The following is a 23,490-nucleotide window of genomic DNA, read 5'->3' as shown; positions in this document are numbered from 1 at the left end:
CCCTGGTTCGATTCCCACCGGGCCAATCTTGGAAGTTGCTTTTTATTTATGAAGCGCCTGCCGTGATTTATCGCTCACGGTCAACGCCGCAAACGCCGACACCGGCTTTTCTGCGACACGAGCTCCTTAACGCTATCGCGTTAAAAATGGTCCGCGACCCTAATCTTTGACTTCGGTTTCTCTTAATGGCACTCGGACCTTGGCGTTGGTGTTCTTTAAAGGGACACCAAAGGCAAATAGCAAGTTAAAGTGACAGATTAGTGCTCGAGAATCTCTAAGGCGTCAATACTATCGCGAACGGAGCTTTAATAATCGGTAAATTGAGGTAAATGCAGGACATGATTAGACTCCCCCGGGACATTCAAGCACTTACCCGATGATGAAAGCACTCCTCAGTTAACCAGTCACTAGTACTCAACTACTCGTTGCAAAAAACATACTTGTATCGTATTACAAGATGAAATAAAATTCTACTTGTACAGTTCTACTTAAAGGAAAAAAAAATGCCCTGACAACGACGCGGGAAGTCGATAGGTTTCGTTTTCGCTCGACTCCGCGCCGCCCACGCTGGTTTTGCTGGCTCTCGAAACTCGCACAAACTGCAAGTAGCACAGAATTCAACTTCCATGTGACATCACGGGATGCCTGAATGGTCTATGCGACTTGACCAAAAAGCAGCTGCAGTGGCGAACCCGCCGCTGTCTTGGCTCAGTACTGCTGTCTGCCGGCCGTTTTACTCACTGACGGCAGCAAAGGGTGGTGATGGCGTCTGCAGTCACCACTCCCCCGGTTCAGTGGCAGATTTGAATTTCCAATATTCCGACCCTTCAGATGCAATTTTCTCGTGAACGGTCTTTCTTAGCACGAAACAAGCGTTGCGAGGTTTCAGGAACGGTATGTAAACAGTCCACGTCGACTTAATATTTGCCTTTAGTGTCCCTTTAAGTTAACTGCAGGCGAATGCAACGCATGAACCGAACTCGGAGGAAACCGCTTTCCATTAATTAGCCGGTTAAATGTGCCACCCTCATGTATGACGTCGTTACTTCCGCTTCTACTTCCGGGTTTCCAGGAATTTCGCGAATCGTGCTCACGTGGCGGGTATCTAAATCCGTGCTTGGGTGTACGGACATCAGCAATTTCCAATGAAACACTTCAGTAATTGAACTTATGCCGATATATCTATAACGAAACCCAGTAATATTGTACTGCAGTATTTTTTTCTATTTTCCGATTCATTTTGAATTTCGCCTCATCGTCTTAGAAATCTCGAATTAAAATTATTCAAGACACTTCAGTAACTCGACTTGTAAACTTATGCTCTGATAAAACCCATAAATTTTTTACAGTACTTCTTTTAAAGTTTTTCTTCCAGATTTCTTTCGAATTTCCAGCACGGTCATCTCGGGAGGTGAACCGGAACTTCTGTGCAAGAAACAGAAGTGTCACTCGATGCTCAATGCACTAAAAATAAAACGTCCGATGTTTGCAACCTTGAACAATTGCAAAACTATTTCCAGCAAAGTCTTTTCTCTCTCCAGCAGCTGAAATAAGCGACTCCTGTAATTTCTTTAAAAGGTTACCAGCGTATGCTGCCTTCGTTTGAAACGGAGCAAGGCTTTCGAGCACTTATTGTGAGCAATTTTTATAAGCTAGTAATACATCAACATACATTTCGTCGCAACATAGTCGGCAATCACACTTGCCATGACCAAGCCTCCCATTCCAGCAAAATATAAACATGTAACCTATAGCTATGTCAGGACAATGGGAAGCAGATGATAGCAGCTTTATCACACATTCTAAAACTTGATGTAAGACTTTTTTAAAAGAGCTGTTTTATCAAACTCATTTAACTTCACATTGAGATTTTCTATAGTGTTTCATGCATTTTTGCTTAAGCAAATTGAATAGTTTCTGAACAGTAACCAAGGGAGTGTTAGCCAGCACCACTCTATCTATATGAAGGCAGCACAACAAAAATAGGGCACCTTGGTTCATTCTTGTTCATCCTACTATAGTAGGAATTAATTTCTGTACTTAGGTTGCAAGGGCTGGGCGACAAAGCCAAAGGAAGAAAAGTTCTGTGCACTTGATGTTATTTATTCACAGCTCATGCATCTTCTGCCTTGGTTGTCCTTGTGTAGATGATTTGGCTGTGGTGCTTGACAACCTGTTTGATGAGTCCTGCAAAGACAAAACAAGTCTCACTAAATCATTTCACTTCTGCTGGATGAAAAGCAAATTAAAAATTTGTCAACATATTTAAATCCGAGAACCAGGTCATTACATGTACACACAATGCTTCTTCCAATGTAGGGCGTGAATCCAGATGAATGACCCTTAATTTCTGCTTTAGCAATAACAAATACTTAGTCAATCCACTTGCAAATTGATGCAGCAACTACGCCCTTAACGGGAGACTCTCCTCGAAAAAAAAAAAACATTAAAAAAATATTTGTACTAGATATTTGAAAATCCGCCCACTTGGTAAGCATTACAAGTAGATCCTAATTTTTTCCAGAATCACATGAAAATAACCTTTCACATTAATAATTTTCTTATACTAACGAAATATGGCACGCATACTCTTGAAGATATAGTGCTGATACCTACTTGAAATTACAAAATCTCCAGCAAGTAGTTGCAAAAGTGCAAGGTTTCCTCAGGGAATTGAGGAAAAAGTTAGTTGAAATGCTCTAATCTGTTTGCAGTTTCAGGTTTTGCACATGCTGTTTAGCTAGATAACGGCACTTTGTGAAAATTTAGTACGTAAAAAAGTGCCCACAAAGATGGCTGCATTTTGCTATTGTGCATCACCTAACTGAAAAACTATGACCACACAAAAAGTAATGACATACTTGAAATCTGCATAGAAAGCTATAATTGGCTGAATTTTGAAACCTCTAGTACAAGTAATAAAAAAAAAAGTCATTTTGAGGAGAGTCTTCGCTTAACTTGTACATTTGCTTCTTTTAATAACCGCTCGGTGGAAGATAACTGGGTATGCTTCAAGAATAAAATGTCTGCTCTAATTAACAAATATATCCCGTTGATCTCGATAACAAATGACAAAACAAATCCTTGGTTTACTAATGCCCTACGTAAGCTCAGGAATAAAAAGAAACGTCTGTACAATACCGCTAAACGCGTCAATACTGCTCCTTCGTGGGAAAGGTACAGCCTTTGCTTAAAAACGTACTGTTCTGCCTTAGCTACAGCTAAAAATAAATATTTCTCCACAGATTTACCTTCTCTCTTAAATTCGAATCCGAAAAAGTTTTGGCGAGTTATATCACCTGACCGTGACTCTAACCGTATAGCCTTGCATAGCGATACAAATACTCCCCTTCCTGACAATGAGTGCCCCTCTGCGTTTAATACGTTTTTTTCATCGATTTTCAGTCGCGAGGATCATACCAATGTACCTGATGTTGCTGATTATGACTGGCAATTCATGGAAAGTATTGAAATCTCGGTGGAGGGAATTGCATGTCTTATTAATAATTTGAAGTTTTCTACTTCATCTGGCATTGACAATATTAGTTCCAAGATATTAAAAAGTACCATTTCTATATCCAGTAACATCCTGTACCATATATTCAAGCAGTCTTTGTCATCGGGACAGCTGCCCAATGACTGGAAAATGGCCAAAATCATACCCATATTTAAAACTGGGAATAAACACTCCCCGGAAAATTACCGCCCAATTTCATTGACCTGCATTTGCTGCAAGATGCTCGAACATATAATTGCTTCTCATATTTATAATCACCTAGAGTCCAATAATTTCTTTTTTCGCCATCAACATGGTTTCAGGAAAGGATTATCATGTGAGACACAGTTACTCGAATTCACGACTGACCTGCACCTTAACATGAACAATAACCAGCAGACCGATTGCATTTTCCTTGACTTTTCCAAAGCATTTGATCGTGTAGCTCATTGTTGCCTTATTGCTAAATTAACTGCACTTCGAATTGACTCCTTCACTTTAACATGGCTTCGTAATTTTCTTTCGAATCGTCAACAATTCACAGTAGTTAATAATATTGCCTCGTCTCCTACTTACGTTACTTCTGGTGTGCCTCAGGGCAGCGTTTTGGGCCCTTTACTCTTCCTAATTTACTTAAATGATTTGCCACTTAATGTTTCTTCTTGCTTACGTATTTTCGCTGATGACTGCATTATTTACAGATCAATTAACAGTACTGATGACCACCTGGCCCTTCAAAATGACCTTAGCCTAATTCATAATTGGTGTAACACCTGGTTAATGGCTTTAAATGTATCAAAATGTCAGGTAATTTCTTTTAGTCGTAAGCGTGACAACTCACATTTTTTATACAACGTCAATAGTAAAGAATTGTTACATACAGTATCGTACAAATATTTGGGTGTTCACCTAACCGAAAACCTCTCCTGGACAGACCATATTGCAGCCGTTTGCGCAAAGGCTTCAAGGACTTTAGGTTACCTACGTCGTAATCTGGGTAATTCACCTTCAAACATCCGCAAATTGGCCTATCAGACATTTGTTCGTCCACAGCTCGAGTATGCATCATCCATTTGGTCCCCACATCCTACATACTTAATCGACATGCTTGAATCAGTCCAGAACCGAGCTGCCCGTTTCATTTCACGTAACTATAGCCATCACTCCAGCGTAACGCAAATGAACTCGATCATTCCATACAGCCTTTAGTTCTTCGCCGTAATATCGCTCTGTTATCCTTGTTTCACAAATATGTTTATAATGCCACACAGTCCACACTACATATCCAGACCACCTCGAGCACGTCTCGTCGATTAAATAACCACTTAAGTTTTGCGCGCATGTACGGTACGACACATGCTTTTAACTTTTCCGCACTCCCTACGGCCATTCGCTTGTGGAACAATCTGCCTGATCACATTGCTTCCCAGTCAGATCAAGAAAAATTTCGTCATCTCCTACACGAGCATTTTTCATAATAGCACTTACAAATCACTTTATCTTGTTTCTAACACTTGGCAATCTGCTTCGAACTTCTTGTGATAATTTTTTTTTTGATGCATTGCTATCTCGCTCTTGTGAATTGCTATGTTATGCTGTGTCGTGTGTTCACTTGTATGCCCTGTATATATTATTGCTTTTTTGCGTCTTTTCCCCTGAATATCACTTCAAGAATTGTACTCCCTAATATGTTCATTTTTTGTGTACTTTACTTTCTAGTATTAATGTCTTACGTTAAGTTTTACTCAAGTTATTTCCTTAAGTGTGCCTTTGTGGCCTTTCATTACTTCAGTTGTTTGTTTCATGTTTCAAATGTTGGTGAGCCCTGTATTGAGGTGTATCTCTTGTTTACCACCTTAGAAGGCTGCTTACTCTGTAACCCCCCTTACACAATGCCCCCATGGGGCCTGTAAGGTATTTTAAATAAATAAATAATATTTGTACTATAGATTTGAAAATCCACGAACTTATAATGCATTTCAAGCAGATTTCAATTATGTCATTAGTTTGTGTAGCTGCTATAGTCGTTGAGTTAAGCCCTACACAATGGTAAAATAGTGATTTTGCATGTACTTTATTGTGTAATGAAAAAAATGAAGGCGGGGGCCTGTGACCTATGCGTCACGCGATCCTTGAGGTCTGGTATGGGAAAACGCAGGGAAGGAATTTTGCTTATGAAGGCTAGACGGGGCGAGTGGAGAGAGAGCGTCTTGCTTGGCAGTGGAGCCCACCTGCTGAAATCGTGGGTTCGCAGCACTGAAATATTTCTAGCTTGACTATTAATGAGCCCATTTGAAGAATGTTTGTGGCAGAATGCTCCCTAGAGGACACGTAACAACTTCCAGCGTATCACCAAAATTTGCTATGGGGCCTGGTGAGGGCCCTTTAGAAGTCGTTCAGGAAGCAATCCACTGCAAAAACTTTTAAAGGGTGTGTAGTAGCAGGAAAGACAAAAGCAAAAAAATGAAAGAACGCAATTTGAGAAGGGAAGCGAAATTAATTTCCTGCCTCCTATATGTGGAAACGTTTCGCATAGCCACTGCTTTGTACGCTTGCCTTATGTTATATCGCCCGATGCAGTCACCCTCTAGTAAGCATATGAAAAAAAAAAAACCCTACTTAATTCAATCTGAATACCAATGAGCAGTGTTTGTGTTATTCAAAAAGAGAAGAGAAGGGAGAGGTTAGTAGAATGCAGAGCAAATAAAATGTATTCGAAAAAAAAATTGCAAATCGAATCGAACATTCTTAAATACGAATAAAAAGGAGATGCATACATAAGCAAATATTTTCGAATATGAGCTATTTCTATCAACTGATGGCAAGCTCAGTGGTATGAGGCCCAAACTTTGTCATAATTGAGAGTCTCAAGAGCTTGTAAATCGGCCTCCACTGTCCTGACACACTCCCAGCCCGCGCACAACACCTCAGCGTTGTGCTTCACTGCTTTAAAGAGTTTATTTTGGTTTGGATGAGGGACACTTGCATCTCGGCATCAGCCACTTTTTTTGAGCTCAAACACCTTAAAAACGGCGGCAGCACGCTTCCTTTTCCGCTCATTCCTCAATGCATAGGTCCTTTCTGCTCTTGTCCTTTTTCCGCCACTCGTTCACCCCACGGACCATTTGAAGCATCTTCTTGGTCAGTTGCACAGTTCACGTCCGATTTTTCAAACTCGCCAGGGGCCGCAAAAACGTCCGAAAAATCGGCCAATTGGAAAAAATAAATGCATGTCATTTACTGCCCTTAAAGGCTCAAACCGCCACAGGCCCATTCGAAAATGCTCTGAAGGCCTGTCAGTACATGCATTAGGCATATCAGTGCTCGTGCTGTGACAGGAGATACCAGGTGCACGCATGTTTAAGGCATACATACTGTGTCCCGTGGCAATAGCCCCTTCCCACGCTTGTTATGCTTCACTGCAATACTTTTGCGTATGCTTCACCAAGTAATACTTCTGTACAGAGGTGAAGCTGACTATCAGAAACCGGCATTATGCAATGAATTCTCTAAATGCAAAACATGGCACCCAACTGCAAGAAGTTTAATAGCAAACGTTGAAGCAGCTAGGTCTAGCGTTGCCGCAGTGGTGCCTTTAATCCCATTTCGGACCTGCGGTAACGGCAAAAAAGTGCAGAAAATTGGACAGCAAAGGGTTCTTGCGCCTGAAATTTCAGACGTTCCGATACATTGACTCTATGGGTTACGTGCCGCCGCCGCGAAGCCGTACAAATTATTGGGCATCCGGAAAGCTGGTCGGTGACTGTACATTGGCAACTCCTCCAGCCAAGGACAGGGTATCAAAGACGATTCCTCTCCGTTACTCGAGCCTGCATTACCGTGACTTTCGACCCTTTCAATAAAATTACAGCTTATTTTCTCTAATAGAGGCACAAATTCCCCGAGTTTTTCCATACTACTCAAAATCCCTGAGAATTGCCGGTTTTCCCAGTTGGTAGACACCCAGATTTGATATAAAATTGGGTTAGAACATCATGCTTGCTTATTTGCGCTCTTTGTTAGTTCCACATTTTTGTATGTCCATATTTATTATGCCATGTAGAGTTTGTAGATAGCTCACCACCAGGCAAATTATGCAATGAAGCTGAATTCCTTAAATTTCCGGAAAGTTATTCTGCAAGAAAACTAGATGTATATTTAAAACTAGCACATTGAAATACATTAACTCTGCAAGTGTCATCAAAATTGACAAACTTAAAAAAAAAGTTTTCAGGCACTGGGTCCCCTTTAAAGCATGCCTTATATGTTGAAAAACACCATTATAAGAATGATAATTGTCAACATGAAAATGGTGCAAGTACACCTGTAACCGGTATAATGAAAAGGAAGAAACTACAGCACAGCACACAGAGCAGGTTGTCTTTTAACATGTGTAATAAACTTATTTCAAGGAACAAAGAAAGCCTGGTTCCAGCACAGTATGTTCAGAGTGATCGTTCAGTTCACTTTAACACTCAGAAGGCCCACTCACCCTTCTGGAGCAGTTCTTCAAGTGCCTTGCGGGCAAGAGAGCCTCGCACCTTGAGTCGCTCAGAGACAACAGAGGGTGTGATCAGCTTGTAGCTGGGCACCTCTTTGAGAAGCTTGTCATACGTGGCCTTGTCGAAGAGCACCAAGTTGTTCAACTTGTCACGTACTTTTCCCTTGGACCACTTCTGCACATAGAAAAGCACTGTGACAGTCACTCTCAAGACATCCAACCAACCACAGATACTTGACTAATATGAGCGAAAATTATCCAAACAGGTTCAGGAACCCTAAGCACTATGGTGGAAACATAATATACCAAGGAAACAGAAAGACTGCACATGCTAATTGCCCAAGCTTAAAGCCGGAAATTTCTGAATACAAAACCGATAACGTTTTCAGGGTTGTGGTGCACTTTTAAGGCTCAGTGACAAATTCATTCCGAACAGCAACGTTTACTTGCCAAACATTTACAGCACAGACAAGTCATCTTAGTTTGAATGGGCCCTGAACCACTTTTCATAGAAGTGCTGCTGCCCGAGCATAAGAACAGGCTCTCATGCAGCCTAGCGCAAGCAGCAACTGTGTACCAAGGAACTGGCAGCCAACTAAATCTTCCTTTAAGAGGGGACTGTCGATCTTAAAAATAGAAAATCGCGACAAAAAAAAAAAGTTTTGGCATCTGTAATGTTTAGTCTACATGTTATCAAAACGCTTTGCCCCAAAATGCACCCAAAGTGCCGGAAAAAATTTATTTTGTCGGCGTGGATGGCGAGATATTACCCAAAAAATTTGGAAGGCGCTTAACCCTTTCGCTGTCACGGACGTACCGGTATGTTCTCTATCGTGCGCTCAAAATTTCACACCTGAGCGCAAAGCTGGCGCTCCTGGACTGGCCCCGCCAATTGCTGGCCTTTTCTACAAGTTCGTATTTTCGCCTTGGCCTGTGTCAGTACATGTATTGAGTACGGTGCGACTGCCACCCGCGCCTCTCTCTTTGCTGAGTGACGTGGTGGCTCCACGTTCGCTGTATCATGCGTCGTGCGCATGTGGTTATGGGTTAAAGGGTTGTCTGCCACCTCCGCTGGTTGGAAGGTTTTTATTTTTCTTCTGTTGGTGTGTCTGGTACGGCGCGTCAAGTTTAGAGGCACGCGTCATGCCGTTGCCTCTCCGAAAAGAGTGAATTGATTGCTACTTTCGCTCTCTCGCCGCACCCTCGCTTCCAACTTGCAGCAGTAAACGTAAAGCCTTCCGAACTTTGTTTTAGCCTTTTTCTATCTCCCTCTGTCTTCTTGATCACGCAACGTCCCATTTCTCTCCGTTGTGCGGGCAACTGAAAGCGCATCCTCTCTGCGTGCGCGGTTACTTTCGGATGGCTGAGCGTGCGGACTTTCGTCTGCTCATTGGAGCGGTGGCTCAATTCCGATTCAGAATGCGAGCCGAGCTCGGATTCGGAGTCTCATGCGAGGAAGAGGCGAGTTCCACATCGTCAGATTTGGATGTTGAACGGATGTTATAGTCAGGCTGATGATGATGTTTACTAACAACAGCTGCAGGACATTGAAATGTGCATTTTGCATTGACTATGTTGTTTGTATACCAATCATAATCAAAAATAAATTGCTATGTTCATTCCTTGTTATGCTCGTTCCCTGAAACCAAGCCGACACTGGGGGGGCATCACGGCCAGGCAGCGAAAGGGTTAAGCTTTGACTTTAAAAGTGGCATGCGAGAGCATTCAAAGACTTTTACTGCTTTTCATGCTTCCCAGCAACTCCAGCACAACTGCCGCAGCCCAACGATTGGAAGAAGGCTGGAGAAAAACTTCAAAGACTTTTCAACACCAGCTATCAAGCAAAAATCAGATTTTCTTGCTCACACCAAAGCGACTACGGCAGACTCAGATGCGCTGGAGGTGGACTTAATTACCTTAAGCCTCGATTCTATAAATTCTCTCCTGTCTTGAGTAAAGCGCATGTTACAGCATGACAGCGAGCAAACGTTTACATGAACCAGTGTCGTCAAATTAAAAAAAAAAAAAATGCAACAGGAACCCCCAAATTTAATATTTCTACTTCAGACACCAGTAATTCCCACGCATTCAATAGTTTTCAATCAATTAATTCAAGAACTTCCTTTTTTTTGTCTAGAAACTGCCGATTCACTGCAGGCACCTTCATTCACAGAAAGATGTCATCTGCTTTGTCTTTTATGAGCACTCAGTGGGTGATCGCCCAACCGTACCGCTGGTTCCAGGCGGGCCTCCAATGCTGCTGTTGACGTACACTTTCATCGTGCCAGTCTTTGGCAATACATTTGCGGGTTGTTTGTAGCTTGAGCAGCATCCCTGTTTACATGTGATAATGTTCAGTTGACTGAACGCACATAACATTTGCATTCGACCAGGGCAGCACCAGCATGAATATATCAAACTCGGCCGATTCGAAGGATTTTTATCGGAAGCCTGTTGACTTCATCCCAGAACGGGAGCGAGTTTTCCCACTGAAGTTCAATGGCAGCAATTTTTCTTATCGCAGATTAAAAAATTGCACTAGGGGCACTGAGCCATTAACTACACGCGATGGCTCCAGAACGGCGTATGGATGTATGTAGTTGTGACTGGCACCCGCTAGAGGGGTACACTACTGAAAAAAAAAGAAAGGCGCAAATTCAAAGCGCTGGGCGTGTTCCGATATTCAGCACCGTTACGTCATACGTGCACGGCGATGTTTTGAAGAAATGAGTAAATTTTAAAAACTTCCGACTCTTCGAAATAACAATGTAGAAAACCAAAAACCGCTGCAAAAACGTTTAGAAGACTTAAAAACTTAAAATCCACGCCTCCTGCAATACAACAATTTCGCCTGCTAAACAGTGTAAGAACCTACTAAATTTAACGGAGAAACCTCTAATTTGGCAACGCGAGTGCGGTGTTCCCATAGAGATGGTCATCTTGTGTGGAACCTGCAACGATGCTGCGTCGGCATGGCCAAATGTGCAGCCCGTTCCTCGTGAACGATCTTGCTGTGCTAGAAATGCGGAGCAGGAGTAATTGTCAAATGGCATTAATGACATTCCTTGTGATTAGGCATTCATCTCGGGCGCGATCTGCAGTGATGCTGCGTCGGCCAAACATGCAACCCATATCTTGTATACAATCTCGCCGCACACCAAGCACACGAAATCGGCAAACCATTTTTTTTTGCAATAATAAATGTTTAACACTGCAGCATACATACTAGCACATGTGCCAGGGGCATACTAACCTGTTATAACTGGTAACGTGTAAGCGCTTCATTATACTATATCGAGATCTAGGAAAGCTACGTATTTTTTTCCAGCCTCAAATATTTTTTTTTTGTTCAGCAGTAGCCATACTGTCAATACTGTATTTTGATGATACACTAAATTGCCAATTGTTGGATTTGAAAACTGCTTGCAGAACTACACTCTACAAACAGTCTGCTGTCCACTCATGCATTATTGCTTTCTGCCCAATACGTTTTACCTATTGTCTCCACAAGCAATAGTAATGGAATTTAATTATTTACTTTATTAAAAGATCATTGCATTGTTGCGATCAACTCAGAAAGTTCAATGAGATTAAGGGGCACATGGGCCATGGAGACAAAAATATTCACAAACTGATTTTTAATTTTTGTTATTCTTCCAACTCCCATACCAGGGTGCACCTGCTGGCAAGAAATTAGCTCAAAATGAGATGTCATTGAGGAAGAAAAGACTGCGTTAGTCTTATGAATGCTCGGTTTTCCCCATGAAAGTTCTGAAATGACGTTTCTGTCATGCACCATTGCAAAACCATCATAGCCAGGTCATCTTGGTCTTGTTTGAAAAAGCATCTTTGCAGCTTGCTTTGCTGCCAACTCAACCCTCAATGCTGCTTCAGAAAGAAACTACCTGATGTTGTAGCATAAAATGTCATTCTTGCACTGTGCCTAATTTTGTGCATTTTTTTTCCATGTCAAAAATTTTCGGGAGGCACTGTGTCCCTACTACTCATTCAATCCTCTTGATTTCCTTTTTCCCTATATGTTACGAGAGTCAGAGTGCACGAAAGCTATGATATAGTGCTTTAGAACACTGCAACATTTTGAAATTTGTAGCTTTAGAATGTGATAACGCAAGCTAAAATACAGATATAAACATTAAAATGCAAACTTGCATTCTTTGAACAGTCGGGAAGATACCTTCTTAATTATAGCTCTTTAGTGCAGTACGTTTCTTGGAATTCACATCACAAACTTATAACACAAAACTAATTGACTTTTTTTGCACTAAGAAACAAACTAATAGCATATTTGTATATAGCATACAAGATTGACTTTCAGAGCCAAGTGCAGGTGGTAAGACCTGCCAAAACAAGGTTTTCTGTGTGCGGCCAAACAAAGAAAAGCTGAATAGGTGCAATTCAATATCAATTTAGTAAATATTTATTCATCCTGTATTAGGGATTGGAAACTTGGTCATGTACCACAAAGACAAGGAGTACAGGTGGCGAGTGTGCCTCAGTATATAGTGCTACACCCAAGAGGTGAGGAATGCAGCAAGATCTCACTGAGGTGATCACTTAATGTTGCGCAATGTCTGGACCTGTTGGGGCAATCAACAGCTCACCACAGGAATTCGTTCGCGCTGCATGAGCATTCGTGTAAGACAACAAAACAGCAGCCATGGAACTTGCACAGCAATGCACTGCCCATGATCTTGCAGTATACCAAAAGAAAACCTGACCCCACCTACTATACTGTTCCAGCAATTCCTCACAGCAAAGCTAAAGCTACAATGCCTACAAGTGCGAATTATTGTGCAGCAAGATTTAGTGCCACAGTCTGAAACTAAAAGGCCTTAACAAGTCTCATTGGCAGGTATTTACTTGGAAGCTTTTCAGCAAGTTACAGCAATGGTTTTTTTCTAAGACTGTGCTTCGCATTTAAATGAAAGATTGACACAAAAGCATCAAATGGCCTACTGAGTGGAAGTGGTGCCTGTAGCAGCGAAACGGCATTTAAATTCGCACTAGCTGCAACGCCGCGTGACGTGCACACCTCGACAGAGCAGTGCAGACTTGCTGCCATGCCACGTGTTGCATGAAGGGAGAGGGCATCACCACGATGTACTCGCTCTCGGAGGCCTTTGTTAACTGCACATTCCCTCTCTCGCCGGAGTTCTAATTTCACTTTGATAATCGCTTATAAAAAAATTAATGTATAAAACAATACATCACCTGCCTGTGAGTTCATAACTCGGAAGGACTGCCCAGCGGCGTTCAAATGGACAATGCTCTCACATTCAAAACTCGTAAGAAGTGCTTAGATGCCTTGAATTTTTGAGTTCTACGATACTGAAAATAGAATTCTACACTTGTTAAGAGTGAAAATGTGCAGAGAAATCAATGTAACACTACCATATAGACATTTGTATTTAGAAAGTAAAAGAGTATTAAAAAACTGGTATCTCGAAGATGCCTGCCTTATCAGTATAGGAGGGAATGTTAAACTGCTGCTATCCCGTCAGCTGATCTTGCTGCCCAGTTCCACAGTGTTAGATGCTGCCATAGCCTGTGCTGCAGCAGCAGTTAGCAGAAACGGCGTGGAAGGACACCATTTTTCCTGTAATACATCAAGCATTAACATTTGCTCCCTGATGAATAGCGATCAGAAACATATGCTTGAAAGTTGTACACAGTGAAAGCTGACATCATGCTTCAATTCAGCGACCCCGTTGTTGTACCGCTAACAAGGCATTATGTGCATATTATATTGCACAGCAAAAACAGCCCCTACAGAGTTCCATTACAGACCTGTGATAGATGGAGAGGCACCAGAGTAGCCTAACGGTATCAAAGAACACAATCCAAAGAGCATTTCATTTTACTTGCCTTCTTCTTGGCCTTGCCTCCGGAGGATCCCTCCTTCTTCTTGGCAGTCCCCTTCGTGTCCGTCTTTTTCTTACTATCCTGTTTGGGCGGCTGAAATATGCAAGCAAAATGCCAAAGCGTAAGTGGGCTTAAGTCCCGACGCATGAACACAAATGTGTTTTTTGGTACGGTGACAACTTGCGCGTGCTTGAAAAACTGGGTTCGAATAGCAACGCACGCGTATCACACTGCATGAACGGTACTTGTGTTCTCAAAGCATGAGGAATTCATTGCAAGAACCAGTAAGGTTTGCAGCACAAAGGCATAAAAAAAAACGCAACAATCTACACTTACTTATGACGGGCTGAAAAACTGGCACAGCGACAGTCCTAAATTTACCACTTGTGGCCAAGAACGTGGCGTGCTATTGACAACGATAAGCAGCGCACAGGGCCAGGAACGTAGGTACGTCCGACCTTTTAACGCTATAAACGAAATATCGCACTCCGAGCTTCTTAATTAGAGTGAGTTTGGCACACTGGAGCAATCAAATGCACCTCGCGCATAAACGCTCACACAGTGCCTCGAACATGCCCAGTAGACGGACTAGGGAAAATAGGCAAACGAGCATACTGCTACAGTCTACGCCAAACCCCTGGGTCTAGAAATTAGACTGAGGCACACGCGCGAACATACACACATGAACAGCTGTATCACTACGTGATTAGCCTCGTCCGAGTTCTCGGTACCGCTGCATCACACAAGCACGCACATGCGTAGAGATCTAGGCCTTGCATGCAACACGTGTGCCATAGTTGAAGACACTGAATATTTCACCAAATAGCTCAGCAGTTCTTGATTCAGTTAAACCTTATCCTCTTTAAAGAGCTCCACAGAAAGCACGAAATACTGAATATAGTGGCTAACTACAAATTACACGGAAACAGCGAACATACCATCTCCGGCGTCTATTCGGACAGAATGCCGCAAAAGAAAAGGCCCTTACGCCTACCGGAAAGAACCCCGTGCCAGCGCTGACAACTCGATGTGGCCAGGAGAAAAGCGAAAACCCTCCTATGTACCTGATCAGGAAGATTCTTTCAGACTGTATATACCTGTCAAGACAAGATTAATAAATATTTAGAATAACAAATTCACTTTAATCCTCATAGCTTGGTTTTGCATAATGTTGAAATGAGGTTGCTGTAAAAGATGGTAAAAATTAATTGACTAAAATGTTTATATTGAAACAAAATTATATTGTAAGGCAAATTTATTATTCCATAGTGTAATAATCAAGTAATAGTTTAGTATGATAATATTTACACCAGTTAGCGTCAACAAGTTGCACATTTTATTACTTTAAATATTATTTAGACGAAGCCGCGTAGCCGTCAAGCAACACTGCATAAAACGTCTTTCCGTCAGTGCGGAAGTCCCCGTGTCCTTTTTGCTTCAGTCAGGCTCTGCCCTAGTAAGTGCGTTTTTTCCATCTCTGCATTTTCGGGAAATATCTGTTTGTGAGTAATCAAATGTTCGGATGTTTGTGTCCGCCAGTGGGAAAAGTGTCCTGGAAGTACATTTTCTAGTGATGTGCTTATGTTGTATGTTTTTCATGTTAGTGTAAATGGCACGTTTCGGAAGATTGCGGCCGGCGTTGTCCGATCAGGTTAACTGGCGTTTTTCTTTCTGTGGACACCGTTGTGCCAGTAATATTTATGTACATTTGCGTGACAGGACCCCGCTTGAAGTGGCCATTTGCGGAATCGTGGGGTAGAAGAGACGAGTGGCACATGTGCGTTGGCGAGTCTACCTCGTGTCATAACATTCCGCGTTCCTACGGCTATCCTACATTGAACTATGAACAGTCTGTAACGAATTAGGAAACCGCAAGAGTAACTTAAAACAGACTTGCAAGACGCAGCCAGACGGACCTGAATGACCCCGCATAGCTTGCGCTCAAAGTTCTTTTATATGTGTACCACTTAAACCATGCATCAATTTGCAGCAGAAATACGTTGATTTTATCTATCTCCGCTCTTTGCTTTATCAATTTAGTAATTTTTTTAGGAGGGGATACACAGTCTGCGGTTAACGTGGCTAGAGCTGCTTTCTTGGGCCATTGAACAATAATACAACCTTTGCGCTTGGAAGACTCCGCTTGGTAGATCCTATGTAGACTCCGAATAGGGCATACACACCTGACACACAATTTCCTACTTCAAAACAAAAACCCGCCAACTTGCGAGAAGTGCCATGAACCACTCACAGTAATGCACATTATTATGACATGTCCACATATTGAAACAACCCGCCGTGGTTGTTCAGTGGCTATGGTGTTAGGCTGCTGAGCACGAGGTCGCAGGATCGGATCCCGTCCACGGCGGCCGCATTTCGATGGGGGCGAAATGCGAAAACACCCGTGTACTTAGATTTAGGTGCACGTTAAAGAACCCCAGGTGGTCGAAATTCCCGGAGTCCTCCACTACGGCGTGCCTCATAATCAGAAAGTGGTTTTGGTACGTAAAGCCCCATAATTTTAAATTTTTCAAATATTGTAACACAGAGACGGAAGCTTTTACATAATCTCTAACTTACACATACCTTTATACCCCACCTCAATACTCGGAGATGAACCGCTAGTGCCCTTCACTGACTTTTTCAGCTTTCTAGAAGAAACCGTTTTTTTTACAAACTCTAATGTAACTCAGCTTTCGCTGCTTTAACATCTGATTTCTAAATATCTTGTGACTGGTGCAGCATAGCCTTAGTCGCTTTTGCGCAATTAAACCCGAATTAACTAACTTTGCGCTTGGAACGTTCCATGTTAATAACAGGAGGCTTACCCCTCTACCCTGAACAGGCATGCAAACGAGTGAGTTTCCAGTTTCAGCCGAGCTTGATAAATGTGCTACAGCGCTAGCCTATTTGCGTGACGATATTTTTTGCTAAAATATGTGCTTTAACTTGTATGCAGACCTGCACCAGCGAAATTTTGCTTAAGGCTTACTTTGTCTTTGCAGCTGACATGCATCAGCAAGTGTTCGTGCGTGGCCTTGATGGCCGGACGCTGGTTGTGGACCTGGCGCCTGGTGCGCGTGTTTCTGAGCTCAAGGAGGATTTGCGATCCCGCCTTGGCTTGCCATGCGACCAGCAGCGTCTCTTGCTGGCCTCGGGCAGGCCACTGGACGACGCTGACACCCTGGAGGCCGGCTGCAGCCTGGACCTGAGCCTGCGCCTGGTCGGTGGTGTGATTGAGCCCAGCTTGCGCATCCTAGCCCAGAAGTACAACTGCGACAAGATGATCTGCCGCAAGTGAGTGACAAGGATGCACCAGTCTGGACTTGTTGCCCTGTAGGAGCACTTAACCCTTTCAGGGTCAATTTATTTCATCATGTGCCAACCGCCTAGGGCCGATCTTCTTTTTGCGGATTCCGATTCTTCTAAGGGACCTGTTTCGAAAAACAAAAAAATTACTGCAATTTTTCTAGGGTGACTGTAAAGTGAGAAAAAAATATGTAGCGTTGGTATATATGTACTGTTTATTCATCAATAACAACAATAAAAAAGGAAATAAACTTATAATTGAAATATTAATCACTTGTTATACACATAGTTCAAGGCTTAGAAAATGCGCGCACGAGAATATTTTGCAAGTCTAGACTAATATTTACATCCATAGCGTAATTGAACTGCGTAGATGAGCGCACTCCAAAAAAACTGTGTGGTTGTGTGCCCGTTCGAAAGCAAAACGTGTGACAAACTGCCGTTAATCTTCGTCTTATCGCCAACCAGAGGCAATCTGTTTTCGCGAGTCTCAAAAAAGAAAATGCATGCACGGCGGCATCCTTCCTATGCACACCCCTGTGAGCATACAACGGGCGAGAGAACGGTGGTCGCCCTTTGAGCGATTAGTAACGATGTAGCCATCACTTTTGCGAGCGCAAGAAGCCAAAACTGCCTGCGGAACAAAACCCAAACTGCCGCTCGCCAATGTGCGAGCGGTAGTAATAGACACGCCGGAGCAAATTAGCTCTAAAACAAACCATGCTATAAAAACCGAGAGAGGGAGGCGCGAGAAAAAAATTCCTTGTATTGCCGCATAGTGTCAGCATATGCCAGGAAAGAAAAAAAATTTGAAAATTGGAGCGCTTTTTAAACATACAGATGGCACCGTAAATAAATGGCATTGACCATTTTGGACTTCTTTGCGGTGCTGTATATTTACGTCATTGGCCCTGAAAGGGTTAACAGACATGTTTAACCTCAAATGAGGGTAAATGTTGTGCTTGACATGAAGTTAGGAGAAAAGACAACCTCGTTTAACATTGCCTTGAGCCACTCTATTCAGCAATAGAAGCTGTATTCTTTGATACAAGCTCTCACTTACAATGCATACCAATTTCCTAGACCAGAAACTGCAAGCTGGTCTGTCAGAATTAGTTCCTAAACAAAGGTGTTCTTTGTCATACAGGTATGTCGACATGATGGTTGAAAGTATTGCCTCAGACATATGTGCACAAAGGGAAATGTCATTAGGTTGATGCCACATAGTACAGGGTTTGCACTGGTCATTGATACCCTCACAATTAAAGATTGCATTTTCAGGGTCTAAATGTATGGAATTTTCTTACTCTTGAAAACCCTTGAATTCTTATGATCATACAGAATAAGCCTGATTATGCAACCCGCTTTTCCAGACAAGATGCATGGTCTCGGCAAACTCTGCTATGAAACAATGCATTTAAAGTTTAAAGCTGGCGTGAGAGTACACACATTTTGCTTGATACAACACGCAAAACTGGAAATTCCCACAGTGGACGAGAGAGAAACAGGTGCTGGTTCCTCTTCCTGCATTTGATGCTGCTTTCGTCGTCCTTTTGGCCTGGCACAATGCATTTCTGAGGTACCACAGTTTCACACGCTTTGTCATGATTGGGCTGCTGTAGCTAGCCAGTGTCCTTCCTGGGTGCCAGAAGTGCTTCATGAAAGTTGATATGAAGATCGTATGGTGAATGTAATAATGCATACATTAGCACTGAAATGAAAAGTGCAATAAAAATGTTGCACATTGTGTGCCACAGTATTTTTGAAATTTCCTTGTAATGACCTTCAGTTTTTGTCCAGGAAAACTACAATACTTGCAGCAGATGCATGTGTGTGCCATGGGACCACCATTAACGTTTATATATTGTGGTGTGCTGCAAATTCCATATTGTTAGGCTATGCCACTCTAACATAAACAACACGGTACAGTGTGCCTGTGTGGTTCTTGTAATTACTTTCCTGTGCCACAAGCATCCTCGATGCCATGTTTCTCCAGCCTATGCAGGAAGATGGCAGTGCTGACTGTTTCACTTTGTGCTGTATGCAATGCTGTGGCATTCTGCCATGCTGTTTTCCTATGCTTGTGCACTTCTTCTCATACTCTTCTAGGTCACCTTGTTCTTTTCAACTTTTGAGTTCTAGATTTGCGTGTTGCATGTAAAAGGCAGGAAACGAAAGCATTTTTGATATTCTGACAAGTGCTGCTAATGTGCCACTGGTCTCTGATTTTGTAGCATTCAAACAAAACACTGCGATTGCAGTGCATTTTTTGCATGTCATTTACAGTTTGCAAATTCTTGCTTTTGGAAAAATAACCCACCAAGCCATTTATTTGTCTTCCTCATTATCTTTCTTTCTCATTACCTGTTTATTTCATAGCACCTTTACAACCACTGAGTAAATGCTGCTATTAGTGCTCACAATTTATCAGTGTCTTTGTAAGCTAATTGGTTGGAGCCTCAATTTTTTGAAAGTTCTGTGGTGGTCATTTGTGGGCAACTCACATCGATGGCCTACAGCAGCAACCAGTTTCAGTGCTGTGAATACAGCTGAAGTCTCTGCGACAACTGTCGCTGCGATATTTTACTTTGAGAACAATATTTTTCACAACTGCGACCATTCTCTATTGCCACCATAATGAAAATGTTCATATTTCATAAAATGCTGGTTAAACATTAGGTGTAGTAAATGTCATTGGGTGCAGTAAATGTCACAAAAGTTAGCAGGTGATAAGGGGGCCACCTATTTCGAATTCTACCTTTTTTTTTGCAAAAGTATGGAGTTATTATTGGGGAGCAGGCCACTTGCCCTAGGCATAAGTGTCAACTTGTGTCCTGCACATTGAATGCTCAATGCTGCCAGATTAGTGTGACACAGCTGTTCTATTTGTGTGCAGGTGCTATGCCCGGCTGCATCCAAAGGCCACAAACTGCCGCAAGCGCAAGTGTGGCCACTCCAACAACTTGCGTCCCAAGAAGAAGCTCAAGTAGACTGCACGTCTATGCTTGTTACCTTCTATGGTTGCTGGGCCAGGAATAAAAGTCGTCTTATGAACCTTGTATGTTTTCACTTGTATCTTGGGACACGCATTACATAAGTTCATAGGTATTGGCCTACACAGTCTTTGTGTTTGATTAAACAGATGGTGCTCGCATAAACACAAGCACCTATTGGTATTGCGATGGTGGCTTGCGTGTAATGGGCAAGTGGTGTTTTGACATCTTACGAGTACATTTTAAACTTTGGAGAACAAGTGATAACAAAAATGTACTGAGCATTCAGTGGTGGTCCAACTGTGCTACTTTGCTACCATTCTTGCCCATACCCACTTACATGCCATTTGTGACGTTCAGTATTTTTGCCTGCTTTCACGGCAATTGATCGTTTTCTCTAGGGAGTGTGCATATGCTCAAATATATGAACCAAATAGTGAATGTTCAAATAACTCGAATCACAAATGGATTACTACTACTGCTTTTAAATGCGGTATAATTTTGGTAAACATAATTGCCTGTTAATTCAACTGCTGTGACAAACTTTGAAAACAATTTCAGATGTGTAGGGTTTTCTTTAGGGCGGCATATCTTGTGCAATTTTTTCTAAGAAATGTTACGACGAATGTCCATTGCATTTATACTGGTCTTGTTGAAAAAAAAATTCAGAAGTCTTGTATTTATTTGCCAAAATTACAAGAAGATGCACACACTATACACACGCGAAAATTGCATAAAGTTCATGATGAGTTAATGAGTCACTGGCAGTTAAGTGGAACAACAGGCTCTCAATGGGATAATTTTTATGTTTGGACAATGGTTTCGTTTACTGAGTTGTGAAAATTTTGGTGCTAATTAACAGACATTATCTTTCAATACCAACCAATTTAGAGGCTGTTCCATTTAAGTGGCAATTCTGTTTACCGAGTCCACTGTATGTGCGGATCTGGACAGCTTCACAGCACCACCATTTGCCTCATAAATGACCAAAATAAGGTCAAATGAAAGGGGGCAGTCTAATGGGCATCTCTTCTACTGCGCACATCCTGTCTTGGAGGTACACTCTATTTGAAAGCAATCTGTGGTGGGTTCAAAGGCTAGCCAACCTGAGATAGATGATGGCTTCGTGTGCGCTGTGTTCTTTTGTGCCTACATGGGATGTCCCATATTACTTGAGCCAAGAATTTACACATGAAAGGTGCATTGGGAGTGAATTGAACCAAACGCATACTATTCACAATAGCCTGTATTAGCTCAGACAATTTTTTGTTTTCCCCACAACTCGCTAAGTTTAATTACCCTACTTTTTAATTATTGGCTGAGGACCCCAAGTATGATATGCAGATTTGTAGGCCACCTTCAGAAAGCACCGATCGAGTTGTTTATGATACATCTCATGTAGTCCTTTTTTCCGGGTTGCAAAGAAAGCCGATGAAATAGGAAAAAAGCCACGTGACTGAGCCCTTGTGCGGTGGTGCCGTGCTGCCGTCAAGCGTGTGTTCGGTGAACAAGGTCGGCTCCCATCGCATGAATGCGTAAATGCATGCTGCTGGCCAAGCGCTGTCAATGAGATAAAGGATGCCCTGCCACTTCCTTGTCGCCAGTCAAGATTTAGGTTGCAAAATAGAGCTGAGAGCAATCGATAATCTTTCATTCAAGCGAATCAACCAGACCTTCCTTCTCCAGACAACTTACTTAGGATCACTGAAGTTTTCAGTAGGGAAATTGCTCTCTGTTAAGGCAACTGGTCACTGAAAATAAGAGTCTGTTTGAAACTCGCTATCTTACGACCACTTGAATGTGCCATTTCCTGCATACGCAACATTATGTTTCTAAATCGCACAAACTACGATTCCAGAAACTAACATACTTAATACCACACATACTGAATTCATACAAACAAATACTAGAATTATCATTGCCGAGTATGACACATGCTTGTTATAAAAAACTGTAGATAAATTGTTCAGTAAATTAAGAATGCTGTGTTGTAATTTCTTTCATTGTTTACTGTGTACATCGTTATCTGTGTGTACATCGTTACTGTGTACATCGTTATCTATTGATGTATTTGTTTAATCATCTGCTGCTTTGTTTTATTTTTCATTATAATGTGCGTAATTACTGTCAATGCTGTCTTTTTATTGCTCTCTTGTTTTTATTTTGTTTGATGAGAGGGTGGGCCTACGTGAGATGTTTGTGACGCCTTTTAGCCTACTCTCCCTCAGTTTACCAAGCTCATGTACTGGAAAACTTAAAATAACAAATCAGTGAGAAACAATGGGCAAATAAAGAAAAGAAAGAGCGAGTGCGTGCCACGTACCGTACCTTGAGTGTCTGTGAAAATTGCCTCTTCATGTATATTCTGGATTTATAATTTGAATGTGAAACTCTCAGCATGGAGCATGGCAACAATCGCACATTTCGTTGAATGCGGAACGAACTGCTTGGTTGAAAGAAAGAAGCCTCACACAGAGTCACTGTCAACGTTGCATGTACTGAGGATCTGTGGAAATGGGTTGAAGAGATGGTCAAAGCTTATTTAAATTAAAGTACTTTTCAACTTGGACAGTACGCATATGTTCCACAGGCGGCAAAACTGGCTTACCCTTCAGCTGTAAATGTTTAGCTCTCTGCCTCATCGCCATCGCACCACTGAAGCGAGGGCGCAGCAAGGTTTGCTCCATGATCGTCTTGACCGGCGCAGGCTGCAGTCCAGCAGCAGACGACGCTGCAAACCAATAGAGAAATTTAGTGCACTGTGAGTATAAAACATATTACATGCAAGATCTCCTGTGGGAGTTATCTAAATGATGCGTAAGGAATTCCTACTAATCACGGGCTGTTTCGTCGTTATATGCTGCTGTGTTTGGTATAATTACGAGAAACACCACGAAAAAATAGTGAAATGGAGGAGCTCGGCTGCAACACAGAAACTTTAACTGAGTCTATCTTCCTACAAAGTATTTACTAAGGTAGAACGATAGAAAGCTGAGCTAGTTGGTAAGGATTCATTCGTGTTGTCCACTTCTCTACTCGTGTCCTGTCTGCACGCCTCACCTCCTTTTTTGCATAATGAATCCTTACCAACTAGCTCAGCTTTCTGTCGTTCTAAGCTTCATTTCTAGTACTCTGAGCCCTTTTCCATGTTCCCCTACTTATCCCGCGTTCGTGTTGTCCACTTCTCTACTCTTATGTCCTCATTGCACACCTCACCTCTTCTTTACTAAGGTAATCGCAAATAGAATCAGGAACACCTTAGACTTCTGTCAACCAAAGGACCAGGCGGGATTCTACAAAGGCTACTC

General features: G+C 42.2%; 2 protein-coding genes across 3 annotated transcripts; one reads left to right on the top strand and one right to left on the bottom strand.

Moving 5' to 3' along the window:
• Positions 1 to 2,082: 2,082 nt before the first annotated feature.
• On the bottom strand, positions 2,083 to 14,967 carry RpS25 (ribosomal protein S25). The gene is made up of 4 exons (XM_065442136.2): positions 14,819 to 14,967; positions 13,884 to 13,973; positions 7,989 to 8,172; positions 2,083 to 2,187 (listed from the first exon to the last, which is right to left on the bottom strand). Exons 1-4 carry the CDS (start codon positions 14,819 to 14,821, stop codon positions 2,114 to 2,116), a joined length of 351 nt encoding a protein of 116 aa, XP_065298208.1. The 5' UTR covers positions 14,822 to 14,967; the 3' UTR covers positions 2,083 to 2,113.
• Positions 14,968 to 15,223: 256 nt separating this feature from the next.
• Positions 15,224 to 20,243, top strand: LOC135910100 (ubiquitin-ribosomal protein eL40 fusion protein-like). 2 transcript variants are annotated; one of them, XM_065442134.1, is made up of 3 exons: positions 15,224 to 15,336; positions 16,886 to 17,177; positions 20,086 to 20,243. In XM_065442134.1, the coding sequence occupies exons 2-3, from the start codon at positions 16,891 to 16,893 to the stop codon at positions 20,177 to 20,179; spliced, it is 381 nt and encodes a 126-aa protein (XP_065298206.1). In that variant the 5' UTR covers positions 15,224 to 15,336; positions 16,886 to 16,890; the 3' UTR covers positions 20,180 to 20,243. The 2 variants fall into 2 exon arrangements, with proteins under 2 accessions (XP_065298206.1, XP_065298207.1); XM_065442135.1 differs by having other exon boundaries at positions 15,322 to 15,382.
• Positions 20,244 to 23,490: the final 3,247 nt, after the last annotated feature.

This window comes from Dermacentor albipictus, chromosome 4 (genome assembly GCF_038994185.2).
Source record: "Dermacentor albipictus isolate Rhodes 1998 colony chromosome 4, USDA_Dalb.pri_finalv2, whole genome shotgun sequence".
NCBI lineage: Eukaryota > Metazoa > Arthropoda > Arachnida > Ixodida > Ixodidae > Dermacentor > Dermacentor albipictus.
This window is presented reverse-complemented; position numbering and strand designations above follow the sequence as displayed.

Coding starts and splice junctions, on each gene's coding strand:
- RpS25 (XM_065442136.2), bottom strand. Junction 8,173..13,883: donor GAGGCAAGGCCAAGAAGAAG/GCAAGTAAAATG, acceptor TTCTATGTGCAG/AAGTGGTCCAAGGGAAAAGT. Junction 2,188..7,988: donor TGAAGAACTGCTCCAGAAGG/GTGAGTGGGCCT, acceptor TTGTCTTTGCAG/GACTCATCAAACAGGTTGTC.
- LOC135910100 (XM_065442134.1), top strand. CDS start 16,891: ATGCATCAGCAAGTGTTCGTGCGTGGCCTTGATGGCCGGACGCTGGTT. Junction 17,178..20,085: donor GACAAGATGATCTGCCGCAA/GTGAGTGACAAG, acceptor ATTTGTGTGCAG/GTGCTATGCCCGGCTGCATC.